General features: G+C 42.9%; 2 protein-coding genes across 3 annotated transcripts in view; both read left to right on the top strand.

Moving 5' to 3' along the window:
* Positions 1-1,162: 1,162 nt before the first annotated feature.
* On the top strand, positions 1,163-19,894 carry LOC129818726 (tricarboxylate transport protein B, mitochondrial-like). Its single transcript, XM_055874897.1, has 9 exons — positions 1,163-1,545; positions 8,070-8,177; positions 10,851-10,950; positions 11,048-11,186; positions 11,321-11,405; positions 16,199-16,303; positions 16,415-16,530; positions 16,649-16,722; positions 16,849-19,894. Exons 1-9 carry the CDS (start codon positions 1,431-1,433, stop codon positions 16,961-16,963), a joined length of 957 nt encoding a protein of 318 aa, XP_055730872.1. The 5' UTR covers positions 1,163-1,430; the 3' UTR covers positions 16,964-19,894.
* A 91-nt stretch (positions 19,895-19,985) lies between these two features.
* The window catches only part of LOC129818725 (phosphatidylinositol 4-kinase alpha-like), a 43,003-nt gene continuing 42,286 nt past the window's right edge, over positions 19,986-20,702 (top strand). For both annotated transcript variants that reach the window (XM_055874896.1, XM_055874895.1), the window contains exon 1: positions 19,986-20,494. In XM_055874896.1, coding sequence (XP_055730871.1) covers positions 20,396-20,494 — 99 coding nt within the window. In that variant the 5' untranslated portion in view covers positions 19,986-20,395. The remainder of the gene's footprint in view (positions 20,495-20,702) is intronic.

Below are 20,702 nucleotides of genomic sequence, written 5' to 3'. Positions count from 1 at the left end.
GGGAACGCCTCTTCTGTGAAGTACGCATGTGCAAAATTCGCATTTGCACTCCTAAACAACGAGATTTTTTAAAACTGTTGCAAAGGGTAAAGTCTACAAAACGTAGACCACTCTGTTCATAACATATTATAGTTTTGGTAACAGAAAACTGTATTGCGATCAAATTTTTCATCGATAAGAAAATGTGCAGAATGTCGGCCAATGTCCATCTCATTCCGTCTTCTCCCACTACCGGCCAGTGGGTTTCCTCTCAATACCATATTTGTTAGTGAGTGGAAACGCTAAGCGGATGCTTCACATTTATAGAACAATGGTGTATCTGTGATATAGCCATCTTTGACTTTGTGGCCATGGTAACTAGTGGAAACCGCATCCACTGGAGATCCATAGCGCCCACCAGCGGCTGCGTAGGCTATGAATCCATTAGGTTATATTTGGACGAAAATAGCATTGTTTAGTGACAAATAATAGGATAAGAAAGATACGAGTCGTCACTACTGTTGTTGTAGGCTATATAAATGGGGGGATTTAGTAGGCTTACCTAATATAGGGCCCAATGACGTGTCAGTGTCGAAGGTTGCCTATAATTTGTGTAAAGCTCCCGAGTGGCGCAGCGGTCTAAGGCACTGCATCTCAGCGCAAGAGGCGTCACTATAGTATCTGGTTCGCATCCAGGCTGTATCACATCCGGCGGTGATTTGTAGTCCCATAGGGTGGCGCACAATTGGCCCAGTGTGGTCCGGGGTTGGCCAGAGTAACCTCAAGAGTAACCTCTTGAACCTCAAGAGTAACTGACTTTCCTAGTTAAATAATATATATATATTTTAAAGCCCAATGTGAGGGTCACATTGGTGAATATTTTTGTTTATAACTACATACCAGGCCACCCTAAGAAATGTACAGGTTGTTTGAAGAGGTCAATGTCGGAAACTGTTTTTATAAAGTCTACCTTATAAAGGTGGTTGAGGCCAGCAAGGGCTATGGGGCCGCTATGAATAACACTTGGCTACTGACTGATATATTTCTTTAGGGGAGGCTGCAGTTATTCTGTCTGGACTATGGCACAGTGAACCACTAGGCAGCTGAGGGAATTTCCCGTTCCACCTTAAATCGGGTTTGTTTGTGAAAAATATGGAGACATTCTCTTTTTAGGTGGAAGGGTGAAAGCCCCGCCCTGCAAACACTTGCAATGCATGAGTGAACTTCAACTGTCAAAAGTGGAGGACACATTAGCTTTTGAGCTGGGCGGTTTCCAATTATAAACATCGCCTTTGTACGTGATCGCACACCAAGACGCTGTAGGTGTGATCGAGGCGCAATTTGTGCTCAAAGCGCTGGATTGCACGGAGGCTGACGATCGGGAGGGGAAACGAGTGCCGTCCTAGAAGTGAACAAGTTCTAGGCTGTTTTGGGGGCCGATTGTTGCCAATATGTCCACGAATCCCACATTTGTGAGTCCATTCCACAGACCCCACTGTTTGGCCGCCGCCGCTCCCCCAGCAGGAAAAGCCAAACTCACCCACCCTGGCAAAGCCATTCTAGCAGGTAAGGATACATTCATTCATTTTTCCTTGTGTAGGCTGCTGATATTGCTTCACAATTCAGGCAGCGTTCATTATAGCGCCTTGTTACGTTGTAACCTGTGTCACTGTGACAATACAATATATTATACAGGGTGGCAGTCTGTTTTTTAGCAAGATATTTCAACACTATTGCCTGCCTACTGTATAGAGCTTGCCATGGGAGGCAACATTGACGTGAACTTTGTTAGTGTAGTAAATAATTATTTTAGTCTAATCTATTCAGCCTTTTTTCTTAATTTCGTCGTGAACTACGTGTCAGTTGCTAGGGAGTAATGCACATTTGATCACAGTATAGCAACACATTTATGTGCTGTGCTTGACAGGGTGTCCAAACCGCCTCTAAAACAGCACCAGTGGCAAGTAAGTATCCAATGTGCTTTGGCATGAGATATTGTGTATCTGGTCATATGCCTTGTTTTTTTGTGACTGATGGGGAGGTTTGTGATTCCAAAGTAACTAGTCACCCTTTGAGGGTGATGTACTGTCTTCATGCACTGTGGAACTTGAGGAGTGGCATGAATCTGCAGCCTGCCTGGTGTGTGTATGTGTGTGCACATGGAGCTGCAATATGGTCATTATTGAACGCATATGAGACTTTAGGAATACAAGACTGTATTTAATAGTTTGGAAGAAGAAAAATTGTTTGCAATGTCTATGCCTGGATAGTCTTCAAATTGGGCACTCCCAAAGTGCACACCTCATTTCGACTATAGTTCAGGAGGACTGGCTGCATCTGTTGAACTATCAATTTGCCCTTTTAGCCTTTAATTCAACATGTCTGTGTGAGCGATCTGTTATTCCTCTTGAAACCCAGACAAAAAATACCATGATTTGGGGGATTTTCACGAAATGTATTCCATAGCATGGTGCTTTGGAAGACGGATTGTTGACATATGTTTGACATTTTGTATCTAAAAGCATAATAAATAATGAATAAAAGTTATATTTATTACATTTTGGCCATACCCAGGCCTCGTTTAGACTCCATGTTGGCGCAACAAAGCTAAAATGTGTGTCATATGAAGCTTTACCGCTTGCTCTGAAATATGAGAAGTATACTGATTTCAATAGAAATGTTATGACATAAATGTATTAGTATTGTAAAATAAACATGAATATATAAAATGTTTGACTTGGCAATTTTCTAAAATATATTGTTGAACATAATATACTTTTTGGCAGCGTTTCCCAAACTCGGTCCTGGGGACCCCAAGGGGTGCACATTTTGGTTTTTGCCCTAGCACTACACAGCTGATTCAAGTAATCATCGAGCTTTGATTATTTGAATTAGCTGGGTAGGGCTAGGGCAAAAAATGAAATGGGTCCCCATGACCGAGTTTGGGAAACGCTGGTCTATGGGCATATTAAAGTTCCAGAGTCGGCAATGATATAAGTAAAAGGAGGGCTGTGATTGGTTACATTGCCTACTATGACAATGTATTGAAACATTTGCTGACTCAATCAATCAATCAATTTTATTTTATATAGCCCTTCGTACATCAGATAATATCTCGAAGTGCTGTACAGAAACCCAGCCTAAAACCCCAAACAGCTAGAATGCAGGTGTAGAAGCACGATGGTTTATTTTCAATATTCATGTTTTTATATTTTGAAACATTCAAATTAATGTAAGAACTACTACTACTATTACAGAGCAAGCCGTAAAGCTTCATATGACAATCTTTTTTGCCTTGTAGCATCTACACAAAATATTATGGAAGCTTTGGTATGGCTAAAACTTAGGTTAATAACTTAGGTTATTTCTCAATTATGCTGTTAGATTAAAATGTGTCAACAATCCTTCCTCCAAAGGTCCATTCTATGATTAACATTTTGTGAAAATCCTCCAAATCATGGTCATTTTTTGTCTGGGTTTCAAGACGGATCACTCCTGTTCGACAAGGACACATGCTCTGCTCTGGTCATCAGTTCCAGGGTGTGTAGAGTTAATAAGATGGTGTCATGGTCCTTTTCTCTGGTAATTCCTGACTCCATGATCATACCAAAGGCCCCTTTCCCTTAGTCCAGCAGAGTGTGGTTATCATGGCTTATGAATGGGAGTTTGGCAGACTCCTCTCACAGTACAGGGGACTGAGTGGGATGTGCTGGACACTGTCAAGCTAGGCTACAGAGGTACAAAATCCAAGCCAACCATGTCCTTGTGTTCCACAGCTGCGTAGAGATTTGTAGCCATAGTAAGGCTTGTCAAGGCTTACACCTGACGAGTAAGGTCCTTAGATGGAACCGTTGCTGTACGTGCATCCATGAATGCAGTTGCACTACTTCGTTTGTCTCTTTTGGGACAGTACATGGTGCCGCATTATTGAGGGCATTCATGGTTGATAACTCAGGTGTTGCGGAAATTGCTTCTGTATCTTGCTTCTTGCAAGAGTAACAAGTGAACACTGATCCATTCCAATTCCTTGATATACTAGAAATATCCACTCATATCAGGTGATAGAAAACAATTTTCAGGCCTGTTTTCCCATGTCTATCAGCCTATCCTTGTCAGTCAACTACGCTTTCACCTGGAGTAAATTGTAAGCTATCGGGGCCTACTCATTTGCGCTCACAGGATAGATGAGAGCAATATGATGGATGTCTACCAGGAAGTTCTTTCACAATCAAACCAGATAAAGGAAAGGAGATGACAGGAAACCTTTTACACTACCAGTGAGATTCACCCAATAGTGTGAGTGCTTGACAGGGGGCTGAGGCCTGCAGTGCAGTACAGTGCTGTGTGCCTGAATCCATGAGCCATGATGACACAGCATAAACTGCACACACTTCTGCAGTTCAGAGAGCACACACACTCCTGTACACACACACACACACACACACAGACACACTGCTTCACACACGGCATACATGCAGCTGGTTTACAACACCCTTTCACCAGACCAGGGGCGCATGCTGGCGGGGGGTGTTATACTTTTTCTTCAATGTTCACTCTTTAGTCCACTTTTTTAACTTGATTACCCCCCATAGAATGCAAAGCACTCTGAGACCTAACAAAGGGTGCTATAAATGCCATTCAATCAATTAGTAATGTTGTTGAGCATTACTATGGCACTCAACACACCCTTATCTACCCAGATGAAGTTATACCTGGCGAAACATGCAGTCGTTTGGCTTGCTCCTTATCTCGCAGGTTGTGTGCCTTTTTATAATTCAGCTGACACCTGCTTCCTTAGAATAGTAGAGTAGGGAATGAATGACTGGCCTGGTATGAGGAAACAATTAGACATGTCTAATTATAAAATATCTAATGGTATGACAGGAAGAGCCGGGCACTGGGCAGAATTTCTAGCCTACTGTGTAATAACAAGATAATGAACATGAGCCTACTAGTGGAAAAAAACCTGACTCTTTAGGCAGCTGGGGAAGGGGAAGAAAAATAATTCTGGGGTGGGCCCTCTTCAGACAGACAACTCTCCCAACAAATCACGAGGTAGACATGCCACAACGTTGTGATTCGAAACCAAAGTTTGCAGGAGAAACTTTGAAGTGGTTTTTAGGTGAAGCTAGTTTATGCAAACTAGCCACTTCAGAAATGCACTCATTAAAAAGAACCACTCATCTCCATCTTGCTAGCTACTATTTTGTTTTTTATTCAAGCGGATAAGGTAGTGACGTAGTTCCTCTATGCCAAACTAAAGTTTTCTGTTACATGCAGACTTGTTAAGCCGGAACATTTGAAAATTGTGGGAGGCAATCTGGATGTCTAGGGTTAGGGTGCTGTAGGTCATGTAACTATTTGTTACATGCAATATGCTTTGTGGACTTCAACGGACAGAGGTTGCGCTCCAGTTTTGTGATGAAACAAAGGTGTGGTTGAATTTATTCTAACACTGTATCTTATTTCCTTGGCCTTAGACCTATATATCACGGTCGCAAGGCATAGGAACTAACAGGTTATAGAGCAAACAACGCAAGTATCTCAACACATACACTATATATGCAAAAGTATGTGGACACACTTCAAATTAGAGAATTCAGCTATTTCAGCCACACCCATTGCTGACAGGTGTATAAAAATCGAGGACACTGCCATGCAATCTCCATAGACAAACATTGCCAGCAGAATGTCCTTACTGAAGAGCTTCATGACTTTCAACTTGGCACCTTAATAGGATGCCACCTTTCCAACAAGTCAGTTATTGTGAAGTGGAAATGTCTAGGAGCAACAATGGCTCAGCCGCGAAGTGGTAGGCCACACAAGCTCACAGAATAGTACTGCCGAATGGTGACGCATGTACGAATAGCCTGTCCTCGGTTGCAACACTCACTACCGAGTTCCAAATTGCTTCTGGAAGTAACGTCGGCACAATAACTGTTTGTCCGGAGCTTCATGAAATGGGTTTCCATGGCCGAGCAGCCGCACACAAGCCTAAGATCACCATGCGCAATGCCAAGCGTTGGCTGGAGTGGTGTAAAGCTCGCCGCCATTGGACTCTGGAGCAGTGGAAGCGCGCTTTCTGGAGTGACGAATCACACTAATCCATCTGGCAGTCTGACGGCCGAATCTGGGATTGGCAAACGCCATGGGAACGCTACCTGCCCCAATGCATAGTGCCAACTGCCAAGTTTGGTGGAGGAGTAATAATGGTCTGGGGCTGTTTGTTCATGGTTCGGCCTAGGCCCCTTAGTTCCAGTGAAGGGAAATCTTAACGCTACAGCATACAATGACATTCTAGATGATTCTGTGCTTCCAACTCTGTGGCAACAGTTTGGGGAAGGCCCTTTCCTGTTTCAGCATGACAATGCCACTGTGCACAAAGCGAGGTCCATACAGAAATGGTTTGTTGAGATCGGTGTGGAAGAACTTGACTGGGCTACACAGAGCTCTGACCTCATCCTTATCAAACACTTTTGGGATGAATTGGAACGCCAACTGCAAGCCAGGCCTAATCGCCCAACATCCGTGCCCGACCTCACCAATGCTCTTGTGGCTGAATGGAAGCAAGTCCCTTCAGCAATGTTCCAACATCTAGTGGAAAGCCTTCCAGAAGAGTGGTGTCTGTTATAGCAGCAAAAGGGGAAACAACTCCATATTAATGCCCATGATAATGGAATGAGATGTCCAGCGAGCAGGTGTCCACATATTTTGTCATGTAGTGTAGGTTGTAATATGGCTTTGGGGGGGGGGGGGGGCTCGGCTTCCCCAGTTATTTTTTTTTATTTTTACCCACACACCGCTACTAAGAGGAACTAATTGTGTGTGTGCTTGTGGATAATGAAGTGTTGCATGACTATTCCTGTGTGGGACTGACTGCCCTGCATGCTTGTGTGTAGAGGTAAAAGGCATGCTGAAGTCCAGAGCCTCAACAAATGTCTCTTTCCAAGCATCAGCATGGGGTTGATGTTTAAACTCAACCAGGACGTTTCCCACACACACATTAGGGTCCGCTTTCCCCACTTCAAATCTAACAGATTTTCTTGAGCACGATATGTTATCACATAACTGTTTGAGAACTTGGAAGACAGTTTGCTCAGCTCTTATGGAGTTGCCCCTTGACCCAAAGTTTGTTTTTTGCCAGCAACAAACTCTATAGGTTTATGACGACTCTGCGTGAGAGAGGCGTCCACATGCTTCTCAGCCGAAACAGTTCGGTAGAGTTCGTGCATATGTTACGACGACATTTTGTGGCGTCTTTGTTCGTATGGACTTTGGTGAGGGTTTTTCGGCTGTTCGGGCTCACCACTTTTTTTCTGGAGGCAAGCCGAAGTTCGGAGCTGAAGTCTACGCCCCTTCATCGGTGATTGGTCAACAGAAGGGATTCTAAAATAAAGTGTCTGTTGTCATTCAACGAGAGACTCGTTGTCATTCACCAAACATCTTAGTTAGATGTAAAACTGCGCGAAAGATCTATTCGGCAAAAACGTCAAAATTAATGACAAATGTCTTGTGTTCTCTTAGATTAGTTACACATTGAGGAAGTGTATACTGGCTACGGCGTCTCAAAATGGACAAACAGTACTTTTCCTCGTTTTTCAAGCAAAGGTAATGGAATATGCGAGCACACTCGTTCCGCTAGCTGAGTTCCGAACTGAAACATGCGACGTCTTACCTCTCTCTGTCAGTGGAATCACACCCCCACTGATCAGAGCAGAGGGGCGTATCCTGTGGGCACAATCCCAGCTCAGCCAATCAGAGCCGTTCTTCCTGTTCGCTGTTTAACTGCAGATGTGTGGAGCTCCGGCTGTTAAGGTGGAACCAGGAGGTTACCGATAAAAATACAGTTACAGAGAAAAGTTGTCTTCAATCCGTTTTTTTTTTTTTTTTTTTTTGAGACACTGATACTATATTATATTTTATTTGTGAATGTAGTAATAACACGTTATACATACAATGATGGCATCTATTCAGCCAGCAGAGAAGACACAAGCCTTTAACTGAACTTGTCTGTTGTTCCAGATGGAGCAGGGGGTATAGAGATCAGCCTAAGGACCATAACTTTTCTGTCTCTCCCTTTCTCTCTCTAGGTGGTATTGCTGGAGGAATAGAGATCTGTATTACATTCCCTACAGAGTATGTGAAGACTCAGCTGCAGTTGGATGAGAAGGCCAACCCTCCCAGATATAAAGGCATTGGTGGGTATCTCAAATCAAGTGTTATTTGTCACATGCTACATGCTTCAACAGGTGTAGACTAACAGTGAAATGCGTACTTACGGGCCCTTTTCCAACAATGCAGAGTTAAAGATTGTATTCATTTAAATAGAAAGTGACATGAGGAATAAATTCAATGAATAAAAAATAAGTAAAAATAATTTGGCTATATACAGGGAGTTCCAGTACCGAGTCGATGTGCATGGGTACGAGGTAATTGAGGTAGTATGTACAGTACCAGTCAAAAGTTAGGACACACCTACTCATTCAAGGGTTTTTCTTTATTTGTACTATTTTTGACATTGTAGAATAATGGTGAAGACATCAAAACTATGAAATAACACATACGGAATAATGTAGTAACCAAAAAAGTGTTCAACAAATCAAAATAGATTTTAGATTCTTTCAAGTGGTTTGATGACAACTTTGCACACTCTTTGCATTCTCTCAACCAGCATCATGAGGAATGCTTTCCAACAGTCTTGGAGTTCCCACATATGCTGAGCACTTGTTGGCTGTTTTTCATTCACTCTGCGGTACAACTCATCCCAAACCATCTCAATTGGGATGAAGTCGGGTGATTGTGGAGGCCAGGTCATCTGATGCAGCACTCCATCATTCTCCTTCTTGTTCAAATAGCCCTTACACAGCCTGGAGGTGTGTTGAGTCATTGTCCTGTTGAAAAATAAATGATTGTCCCACTGAGCGCAAACCAGATGGGATGGTGTATCGCTGCAGAATATTGTAGTACATTTTGATTTGTTTAACACTTGTTTGATTACTACATGATTCCATATGTGTTATTTCATAGCTTTGATGTCTTCACTATTATTCTATAATGTAGAAAATAGTACAAATAAAGAAACTCTTGAATGAGTAGGCGTGTCCAAACTTTTGACTGGTACTGTACATATTAGGGGTAAAGTGACTAGATAGACAGTAGCAGTGAGTGTTAAAGCATGTGTGTGTGTGGCGTCCGTATGCATGTGTGCACATGTTATGTGTGGGCGTATGTAGTGTGTGTGTGTTGGGGTGTCAGTTTAGTATGCGTGGGTAGAGTCCAGTGTGTGTGCATAGAGTTAGTTCAAAAAAGGGTCAATGCAGGTAGTCCTGGTAGCTGTTTGATTAGCTAATTAGCTATCTTGTTTAGCAGTCTCATGGCTTGGGGGTAGAAGCTGTTAAGGACCCTCTTGGTTTCAGACCTGGTGCACTGATACAGCTTGCCAACAGTTGCTCCTAAACAGGAGAGGGAAATAATAGTTTTTTTTGACAGCATCCCATTTGTTTTAAACAAAAACTTTCCATAAATGTTTTCCCATGGAAGAAGGTCAAAGTGACTTTTTGGACCTGAATGCCAAAACATTCAGTTGACTCATTTTGCATAGCCCACCCTACCATGAGACATCCATGTCTTCATCACTGGAAAATATAAACGGTTGATTTTGATATAATTTAAAAGCTAAAAAAACTGGGTTGTCAAACTATTTAATCATTTATTGAAATCTGAGGTTTTTGTCTTGTGCACGCCATCGGTTGAGACACAACATGCTCTTGAATACTGTGTGGGTGTCAGCAGCTGTTTGCATGAGGCCTTACAGTAGGCCTTACATGTCAGATTAATAAAAAGCCTTGAGCAAGGGGTCTGTAACTCAATAGGAGAGGTCCAAAGTGGAAATGTTTGTGTATTAAAACAGCGGCTCCATCAATCAAATGTATTTATAAAGCCCTTTTTACATCAGCCGATGTCACAAAGTGCTATACAGAAATCCAGCCTAAAACCCCAAACGGCAAGCAATGCCGATGTAGAAGCACAGTGGCTAGGAAAAACTCCCTAGAAAGACAGGAATCTAGGAAGAAACCTAGAGAGGAACCAGGCTCTGAGGGGTGGCCAGTCCTCTTCTGGCTGTGCCGGGTGGAGATTATAACAGTACATGGCCAACATGTTCAAACGTTCATAGATGACCAGCAGGGTCAAATAATAATAATAATCCCAGTGGTTGTAGAGGGTGCAACAGGTCAGCATCTCAGGAGTAAATGTCAGTTGGCTTTTGAGAGAGAGAGCTCTTAAATTCACACTGGATAAGACATTAGAAATACTCCAGATATAACAGACTGACCCTAGCCCCTCGACACAAACTATTGCAGCATAATTACTGAAGGCTGAGACAGGAGGGGTCGGGAGACACTGTGGCCCTGCCCGACTATACCCCCGGACAGGGCCAACCAGGCAGGATATAACCAGACCCACTTTGCCAAAGCACAGCCCCCACACCACAACACTGGTAGTGAGTGCCAGCCCCTTTCCTGAGAACTTCAGAGCTTCCTGTGTGTGTTTGTTCAGCCTAGCCGTGTTATCTGTATGTTCAGAGTCACTGGACTTTGGCCTGGAGTCTGTCTGAAACAACATGTTAGTCAGTCAGTACTGAGAGTTCATTCTCCTGGACTTAACTGTAGCTGCTAGCACCATGACTCTCACTAACAGTTTCCTGTACCCGTACAATGCACTAAGTAATTTGTTAAAATAACGTTGAATGTTCCACAGGTAACATGCAAAAAAACAACTCAAAGTGATTTGAAATATCTGCAGTTGACTGTGTATGTTTTGTGTCCTCTCACTCTGATTCTCTCTCCATCTCTTCCTTACCCTCCCTGTAGTTGACTGTGTGAAGCAGACGGTAGATGGTTATGGGGTGAGGGGTCTGTACAGAGGGCTCAGCTCATTGCTCTATGGCTCCATACCCAAAGCAGCTGTCAGGTACACACACATCACACCACACACTGTCCATCTCTCTGCCTCATCCTCTGTCTCGTTCCATTTTTAATATGTCCCTGACATCCTCTCTCTCTATCAGGTTTGGTGTGTTTGAGTTCCTCAGTAATAAGATGCGTGATGAGAGTGGGAAGCTGGACAGTACCCGGGGTCTTCTCTGTGGGCTGGGAGCTGGAGTGGCTGAGGCTGTGGTGGTGGTCTGCCCCATGGAGACGGTCAAGGTGTGTGTGTGTGTCTTAAACGACTTAAGGAAATCTTAAACCGTTATCTGCATGTGTCGGTGTGTGGCGTTACTAGTTTGAAAAACAAAGGTCTGCATATAATTTGAATCTGTGTCGTCCTCTTGTCATTTCAGGTAAAGTTTATCCATGACCAATCGTCAGCCAACCCAAAGTACCGGGGATTCTTCCATGGAGTCAGGGAGATCGTCAGAACAGAAGGTAGGGAAGGGAGACAGACACTGTGTGAGTTTACTGCCACCCAATGTTCCCCCGAGACTGCCTCGCAGCTCCCCCAGGACTGTTGCACAGAATAAATATCAGCCCACAGAGAGAAGTACGAGATTGAACTACGCTCAACTTTCTAGAGCAGTGTTCACCAACCGGTCGATCTCCAAGGCATTCCTAGTCGATCGGCAAACATTTTTGTAAAAAACCCAACCATAAAGCGTTGTTCCAAGTTCTTTTTGTTGTCTGGGGTTGTTGTCTGTACGCGCACCCGAATCAGGTGAACTGTTTCTATTTTGAACCATTTCATGTGTCTGAAGGTACAAACTCTGCCTTCCCGGCGGCTCCGGAGAGCTAATCAAGTGCTCTATAGGCCTACCGCTGGTAATCTCAGATTACTGTGTCTGCAGTGACGTAGCAGGCATAAAAGAAAGCTACAGCAAAGTTGATACTGTGAGATTTCAAAACGTTTAAAACCATGACTAGAGAGAGACTGTCAACGAATACAGAAAAGAGATGCTGTTTTTATGAGTGTATTCATGTTTAAATTCTTATTCAGCACTGTCAACACTTTGTATTCAACAATTTTATAAGCCATAAAATGTGCGCTCTTCCTATTTGCACTCAGCGCTACAACGAGCACTGCAGCAGAAATGTATGAGTAGGAAAATGTATCTATAGGCTTGCGTTGTTATTATTAGCGGCTCAAGGAATATTTCACTTCCTCTGTTCATAGGAGTAACAACTTGAATTTGTGCATGAGGTAAAAAATGATGTGGTGCGACTTGAGTCTTGCCATCAGCTGGAAGACTGTTTCCCTTTTTGGTCAGTGTCAGCGGAGGGATGTTGAGAGGCGGACCCTCAGTCTGCTGCTCTCTCTCTCCACTGAGACTGACCATTAGATGCAGGCACCATCAGCCCAGTAAAATAAAAAGCGAATTATTTAAATGTATGCTCACTCAGCTGTGACTCACAAGTAATACAACAAAGGATCTATTACCGGTGTGATCATATAGCCTACCTCCAAAAAATGGCCGGAACAGCAATGCATTGGCAGGGCAATTCAAGCAAAGCCAATATGTGGTGACAATGTATTGGACCTATAGCTTACTGCACAAACCTCATTGCTACAGTACTGTTTTTAATTGGTTAATGATGCACAGGCTTACGTTTTTTTAAGTCATGTTTAAAAATAAATCTGAGCGGTAGATCTCGGCTTGCGTTTTGAGTCAAAGTGATCTTGACTCAGAAAAGGTTTGTGACCACTGTTCTAGAGTTTTCCCTGTTAACCCTATCAGTGTTTCCCTTTACTGTGGCAATTGTGATTAAATCAACGCAATATTAGCCACTTTCAATGCAACATACCAAAACAAAACGAACAATATAAGAGATTTTGTTGTAGGCAGAACGCATCGGAGTAGGATTCTATTGCATTGACATGCACGACTCAGCCCGTACTCTAAACAGACCGGTGCGGCTTAAACAATCAGAGCTGCAGTAGGCCTCTATGCAATTAGACCATTGCCATATATGGATCTGTGCAATTTACTTTAAACTGGACTGTGTTTACAGCATGAGCGGTCATGAGTAGATGAGCTTGTTTTGAGATCAAAGCAAGAGCTGCATGTAGCCATGTGTGCACATTTTGTTCATATCCTCTAGTTAGTGAGTTATTAGTCCAGTTATAGATAATTTGTAGTCAGCAATATGGGAGCACAAAACATGTACATTACTAGACATCTTTGAAAAGTGAGTCAGGTTAAGAGCTTTTTTTGGTCTTTAAAAGGGGCAGTGTTGTATTTTGAGACAGGCTTGAATAAGCTCAGTAGCCAATAGGCAGAAGGTAGCATAATTTGTCTGATTCTCTGTAGTAGTGTCATGGAAATAATAATGCATTTAAATTTGTAAAGTAGTTTCTTGCGTCAAACAACATTTTTAGTCTCCTTGTCTGAAGGTTAGTGGATAAACAGTTTAATGTCAAGCCCTGCATGTTTTTTTTTTTTTCAAAAGTCTCACGGCCACATTTAACACCACACATTGGCTGTGTGGTGTCTACAGACCCATCATGTAGCTGTTGAAAGAGACTGTGTATGTTGGAGTGTCAGCGTGTGAGTGAGTATGTAGAGTCCTGTGCGTGTGCAGAGTCAGTGTAAAAATAAAAGGATCAATGCAGATAGTCCGTATAGCCATTTTGTTAGCTATTTAGCTGTCTTATGGCTTGGGGATAGAAGCTGTTCAGGAGCCTGTTGGTGTCAGACTTGATGCTCTGGTACCGCTTGCCTTACGGAACCAAAGAGAACAGTCTATGGCTTGTATAAAAAATAATAATCTGGGCATTCCTTTCACACCGCCTAATATAGAGGTCCTGGATGGTAGGGAGCTCGGCTCCAGTGGTGTACTGGGCGGTCCGCACCATCCTCTGTAGCGCCATGCTATCGTGGGTGTTGCAGTTGCCGTACCAAGCAGTGATGCAGCCAGTCAAGATGCTTTCAATGGTGCAGCTCTAGAACTTGTTGAGGATTTGAGTGCCCATGACAAATCTTTTCAACCTCTTGAGGGGTTCGTCACGACTGCGAGTGTGTGTGGACCATTTTAAACTCTTGACCCGCTCCATTACAGCCCTGCCGATTTCCCCCCTCCCCCCCTTTGCTGTAGTCCTCAATCAGCTCCTTGGTATTACTGACGTTGAGGAAGAGGTTGTTATCCTGGAACCACACTGCCAGGTCACTGACGACCACCCTGTAGGCTGTCTCATCATCGCCGGTGATCAGGCCTATCACTGTTGTCTCCTTAGCAAACTTGATAAGTGTTGGAGTCGAACTTGGCCACACAGCTGTGGGTGAACAGGGAGTACAGAAGGGGACTAAGCACACACCCCTGTGGGGCCCCCATGTTGAGGATCAGCGTGGCAGCTGTGTTGTTGTCGACCCGTCAGGAAGTCCAGGATCCAGTTGCAGAAGGAGGTGTTCAGTCCCAGGGTCCTAAACTTGGTGACAAGCTTGGAGGGGACTATGGTGTTGAACGCTGAGCTGTAGTCAATTAACAGCATTCTCACATAGGTATTGCTCTTATCTAGGTGGGTGAGGGCAGCGTGGAGTGCAATAGAGATTGCATCACCTGTGGATCTGTTAGGGCGGTATGCAAATTGATTGGGTCTAGGGTTTCTGGGATACTGGGATACTGGTGTTGATATGAGCCATGACCAGCCTTTCGAAGCACTTCATGGCTACAGGCGTGAGTGCTACGGGTCGGTTGTTGTTTAGGCAGGTTACCTTAGTGTTCTTGGGCACAGGCACTATGGTGGTCTGCTTGAAACATGTTGGTATTACAGACTCTGACAGGGAGAGGTGGAAAATGTCAGTACTCAGAGCATGTCAGTGCATGCTCTGAGTACACGTCCTGGTAATCCATCTGGCCTTGTGAATGTTGATCTGTTTAACGTCTTATACACATTGGCTGCGGAGAGCATGATCACACAGTCTTCCGGAACAGCTGATGCTCTCATGCATGTTTCAGTGTTACTTGCCTCGAAGCGAGCATAGAAGTAGTTTAGCTCATCTGGTAGGCTCGTGTCACTGGGCAGGTCTCTGCTGTGCTTCCCTTTGTAATCTGTAATAGTCTGCAAGCCCTGCCATGAGCGTTGGAGCCAGTGTAGTATGATTCGATCTTAGTCCTGTATTGACGCTTTGCATTTTTGATGGTTCGTCTGAGGGCATAGCGGGATTTCTTATATGCTTCCGGGTTAGAGTCCCGCTCCTTGAAATCGGCATCTCTACTTTTTAGCTCAGTGCGGATGTTGCCTGTAATCCATGGCTTCTGGTTGGGGCATGTACGTACAGGCACTGTGGGGACGACGTCATCGATGCACTTATTGATGAAGCGAGTGACTGAATCCTCAATGCCATCGAATCCTCAATGCCATCGGAAGAATCCCGGAACATATTCCAGCCTGTGCTAGCAAAACCGTCCTTTATCTTAGCATCTGCTTCATCCGACCACTGGTGCTTCCTGCTTTAATTTTAGCTTGTAAGCAGGAATCAGGAGGATAGAATTACGGTCAGATTTGCCAAATGGAGGGTGAGGGAGAGCTTTGTACTCGTCTCTGTGTGTGGCGTGAAGGTGGTCTAGAGTTTATTATTTATTTATTTTAATTTATTTTATTCCTCTGGCTGCACATTTAACATGCTGGTGGAAATTTGGTAAAATGGATTTAGGTTTCCCTGCATTAAAGTCCCCGGCCACTAGGAGCGCCACCTGGATGAGCGTTTTCCTGTTTGGTTATAGCGGTATACAGCTCATTGAGTGCGGTCTTAGTGCCAGCATCGGTCTGTGGTGGTATGCAGACAGCTGCGAAAAATACAGGTAAACTCTCTAGGTAGATAGCGTGGTCTACAGCTTATCATGAGATACTCTACCTCAGGCGAGCAAAACCTTGAGACTTCCTTAGATATTGTGCAAAAGCTGTTGTTTAAAAATATACGTAGGCAGCTGCCCCTTGTCTTACCAGAGGCGGCTGTTCTATCCTTTCGAATACAGTGTAAAACCCACCAGCTGTATGATGTTAATGTCGTCGTTCAGCCACGACTCGGTGAAACATAAGATATTACTGTTTAATGTCCCATTGGTAGTTTAATCTTGCTTGTAGGTCATCAATTTTATTTTCCAATGATTGCATGTTTGCCAATAGAACGGATGGCAGTGTAGTTTTACTTGCTCGCCTACGAATTCTCAGAAGGCAGTCCGACCTGTGTGTTGATGTGTTATGGTGTTATCTATGTCTCCTCCAGGTCTGAGGGGGACGTACCAGGGTCTGACAGCCACGGTACTGAAACAGGGATCCAACCAGGCCATCCGCTTCTACGTCATGACATCTCTAAGGAACTGGTACAAAGGTGTGTGTGATCGACTGAGTTTGAACCCTTCTCTCCTGTGTGTGCGTGTGTTGTTTACCTGTGTGTGTTTATCCAGAGTGTCTCACTGCTCTGTCTCTCTCTGTTCCCTAGGTGATGACCCTAACAAGGCCATTAACCCTCTGGTCACGGGAGCATTCGGAGCCTTCGCTGGAGCTGTCAGTGTGTTTGGAAACACTCCTCTGGATGTCATCAAAACCAGGATGCAGGTAGACACCACCATCATTAATGACCTGGTCACATGCAGTGACTTGAATGTCTTTTACTTTTACTTTTTACTATACTATCGTTTTGTTAGTTAAACCCTGTCCCTCTCTCTACTAACAGGGTCTGGAGGCTCACAAGTACAAAAACACCCTGGACTGTGCCGTCAAGATCATGAAGCATGAGGGACCTAAAGCGTAAGTGTCTCTGTACACACTAACTTTGACCTCCTGTCTCATTTTCATCGATTTGTATCAGACATAATTGTATTGATCCTGTGTCTGCTCTTTGCCTTCTTCCTTCATTATTTCCTCTCTCCCCAGGTTCTATAAGGGTACAGTCCCCAGGCTGGGCAGGGTGTGTATGGACGTAGCCATCGTCTTCATAATCTACGAGGAGGTGGTGAAGGTCCTTAACAAAGTTTGGAAGACGGACTGAGATCACGTGTCCGTGACAACCAGTGGAGTGGAGAACCCCTGGCAGGGCGGGGCTATGGCCTGATTCCAAACCCAATCCCTTTGCCCTTTCCTTAGGTTATCCATGACTTGCTACCTCCTTACAGATCTGACATGGCTGGTTATATTTCATTACAAAAAAGTTGGTCTCTGTCCGCTGCCATTGTTTGCTTAGTCAGTTGGAATGAAATGCAGCCATGATAGGTGTAAACAATCTGGGGATGAGTGCACTTCGCCTATGATCCTATTGGGGATACTACTATCATATTGTTTATACCTACATCCTCTGTTCTTCTTTATATCCACAGGGGGAAGTGAGCAAGGGCACATGGGTATGGTGAGATGATTTGGCCTATATGACTGGAATAATGGGAACACTGTATCATTCCAGAGAAGTGTCTTAGACCGACAGTGCTTCAGTTCACTAATGGCTATTATTAACATCTTATGTTGTACATTAACATTCATCAAAGATGAAACAATACTTATAGCTAAAACCCAATATAATGTGATGTAAATCAAAGGAAAAAACTTGAAATGAGAGAGGAGGAGGATCAAAGGCTTTTAACTCCAAAGACCATGTTGTATATTTAGCATGATGGTGTGACCCAGTGAAATGGGTCTGGTAGAGAAGTGGAGGCCGTCGTTCATACACATGATAGCACGACAACAGACATGCCTGTTCACGTGTCACATGGGTGTTGTTTTCCAGGTTTAATGCAGGTCTGAAATTTAGCTGCTTTACATACCTGAGTGCAATTACAACACAATGCCTTATATATCATTATATTCAGAGATATCTTTATGGTAGAGAGCTACTATATGTACAGTGTCGTGAAAAAGTATTTGCCCCCTTTCTGAGTTTCTCTATTTTTGCATATTCTTTTATACTGAATGTTATCAGATCTTTAACCAAAAGGGAACCTGAGTTTTCAAATAACAAAAAATTTATACTTATTTAACATTTTGCTTACTGGGACTTCTCATTTTGCGAGGGGCAGCATTTTGTGGTCTCGCCTAGGGCGGCAGAAAAGCAAGGACTGGCCCTGCTTCCAAGAGTCTTGATGATCTTCCAGGTGCTTTTTGGCAAACTTGTCAACTTTTTGGAGGACATCGGTCTGTATATGCCTAGCAAAAACCAAACCAGGCATTCCATAGTAAGAACCTTACACCAACGGTCAATCATAGGAGTCTAGGTGTAATTTAGATTTTGGCCACCAGAGGCAGCAGGGGTTCAAACTGTAGAACCCAGTTCCAACATTTTAATATAAAAATTGACTTTATCAAACAAAACTATGCTACATTTTATCTCTTGGACCTTAAGTATGACAAATCAGAGTAAGATTACTGAATGTAAGTACATTTATTTACCTTCAGAGGTGAATGTATCAAACCAGTTGCTGTGATAAGTGTTTTGTTGTTGTGCACTCAATAAATAGCATGGTCTTTTTTTTTACTGTAAATTGGACACTGCAGTTAGATTAACACTAATTGAAGCTTCCTGCCCATATAATATAAGACATGTCTATGTCCTCGAAAGTTGGCTGTTGTTTACAACGTCATTCTAGTCACATTAGCTCACGTTAACAACAACCGTCCCGGTTTAGGGAAGAGTGGGCCAAAAATCCTCCACAGCGACGTGAGAGACTGATCAAGAACTACAGGAAATGTTTGGTTGAAGTCATTGCAGCTAAAGGTGGCACAACCAGTTAATGAGTGTAAGGGGGCAATTACTTTTTCACACAGGGGAATTCAGTGTTGCAGCATAATTTTGTTCAGGAAATAAGTAATTAATTGTTGTTATTTGTTTACTCAGGTTCCCTTTATCGTGTATTAGGTTTTGGTTGAAGACCTGATAACATTCAGTAAAATTAGAAAGGGGGCAAATACTTTTTCACAGCACTGTATGTAGTAGTATAATATTAATTGTTAAAATAAGAACTCAGTTTTTAATTACTACCCATTCTTATTCTATGGTTCTCATAACCCTGTTTTGGCATGGAATTAAGAATGAGAATCCTAATTAAATAGTATTTTTAATAGGATCTCTGTTTTTTGGTGTCTGTCGAATACAGAGATGAACATGTTGTACAGTATACTCAGACATTCTGCAGAATGAACCAACACTTTTCAAGTGAATTAAAAAAAAACTGACCAAGATTGAGATGGTGAGGGACTTTGCAGTTGTAAATGTGAACCATCAGAAATATATTTACACAATGATTGTTTGTGCCTGCAAATGTAGTTTATGATGGTTCTAGAAATCTGGTATAACATCTCTAGTGCTACTAATGTCTAACATTGAAATGATTCATGTTGCATGTCTTACCTGGGTCAGTTATTCCTCACTGACTTACAGTATGATACAATAACACTTAATCATTGTTTTTAAAGTGTTAATTTGATATAGACAGTAACACAGTGCAATGATGCCTTGCTGAGATGTTTATCAAATCTACTGGTACTAGTTGACAGTATAGCTTACCAGGCCATCTTTGTAATGCAGCCTTGATTAACTCAATGTGATGAGATATTGCCTGGTAATGTTACCTGCCAGTTATAGAGTAGGTATAAATGCCCTTGGATTTACAATTAATTCATACATATTTTCCTGGTAGTGTTAGTGGAGGGGGTGGGGACACCAATTTTTATTTAAGATGTCTAGATGTATCTTTTGCAAAACCTAATAGACATTTTTCATGAAACAATTCATTTGCCACTGTCATGGTCTGCCCAATGTAAGACACATCTATTTTTTATGCTCCAAGACAAGATCTTATGTAAGCATGTTTTATTGAAAGACCGTGCACAGTCATTGCAGATTGTAGTGCCTGAGAGACATTTGTAGCATTTGCATTTGGGATTTTGAATATGCCATGTGTGCATTAAAGAGTGTAACAGATTGTATACAAGATGAATGAGTCTGTTTTGCCTCTTATGACAGGATGATTTTTAAAGTGTTTTGGGCATCTTACAACTGAAGTATTGTTTGCAGACCACCATAATACCATAGAATAAGATAACAGGAGTAGTTATCATCAAGGTCCTACAAGCTGCATCCTCCCACATCAAGATGTTTGTGTGACCACATGTGCCTTCAAACCTATTGTTTATAATCCCCTATTCATTGTCAACCCAACTGGAACATTTGACATTTAATGAATCTTATATAATTCTTCAATTTCTGGTTCTCAGCAGACAGGATTTGAGAAACATTCGAGTTCTCAAATTGTTTGACTTCAAAACCTTGATCATTGTTTACCATTAACAACGCATTTTTCTAATGACCTTGTACTGCGCCGTATGAACTCATGTGCTCGCCGTAGTTGGTGTCCGTTTGCTAGTTAGCTTGCCCTCTTCGCAGTGGTAAGCGCTGTAAAATGTTCTTACTACCTGTTTGTGTTGAATTATAAAAATGTCTGCGAAAGCAACAGGAACCAGAGGGTTTTATTTCAATACTGTCTTGTCCTTGGCGCGCTCTTTGGCCGCACACCGCCCTGCGCCAATAGATAAGGTGAGTCTGAATGATTTAAAAGCATTAGTGAGCTAATGCTAGCTAAGTTGGCTATTAGGTTCGGTTAACATTACATGTATACCTTGTTGCTATATGTACATGGCTAAATCATGGTGATGTGCGATGCTATCGTGACCAGCTACTAGCTAGCTACTCGTTTTCCATAAGTTACACAGCTGTTGGAGAAACAGCTAGCTAAGTTAGTAAA

The sequence above is a fragment of the Salvelinus fontinalis genome, chromosome 21, assembly GCF_029448725.1.
Source record: "Salvelinus fontinalis isolate EN_2023a chromosome 21, ASM2944872v1, whole genome shotgun sequence".
Taxonomy (NCBI): domain Eukaryota; kingdom Metazoa; phylum Chordata; class Actinopteri; order Salmoniformes; family Salmonidae; genus Salvelinus; species Salvelinus fontinalis.
Note: the sequence above shows the minus strand (reverse complement) of the source record. Positions and strands in the feature narration are given on the sequence as shown.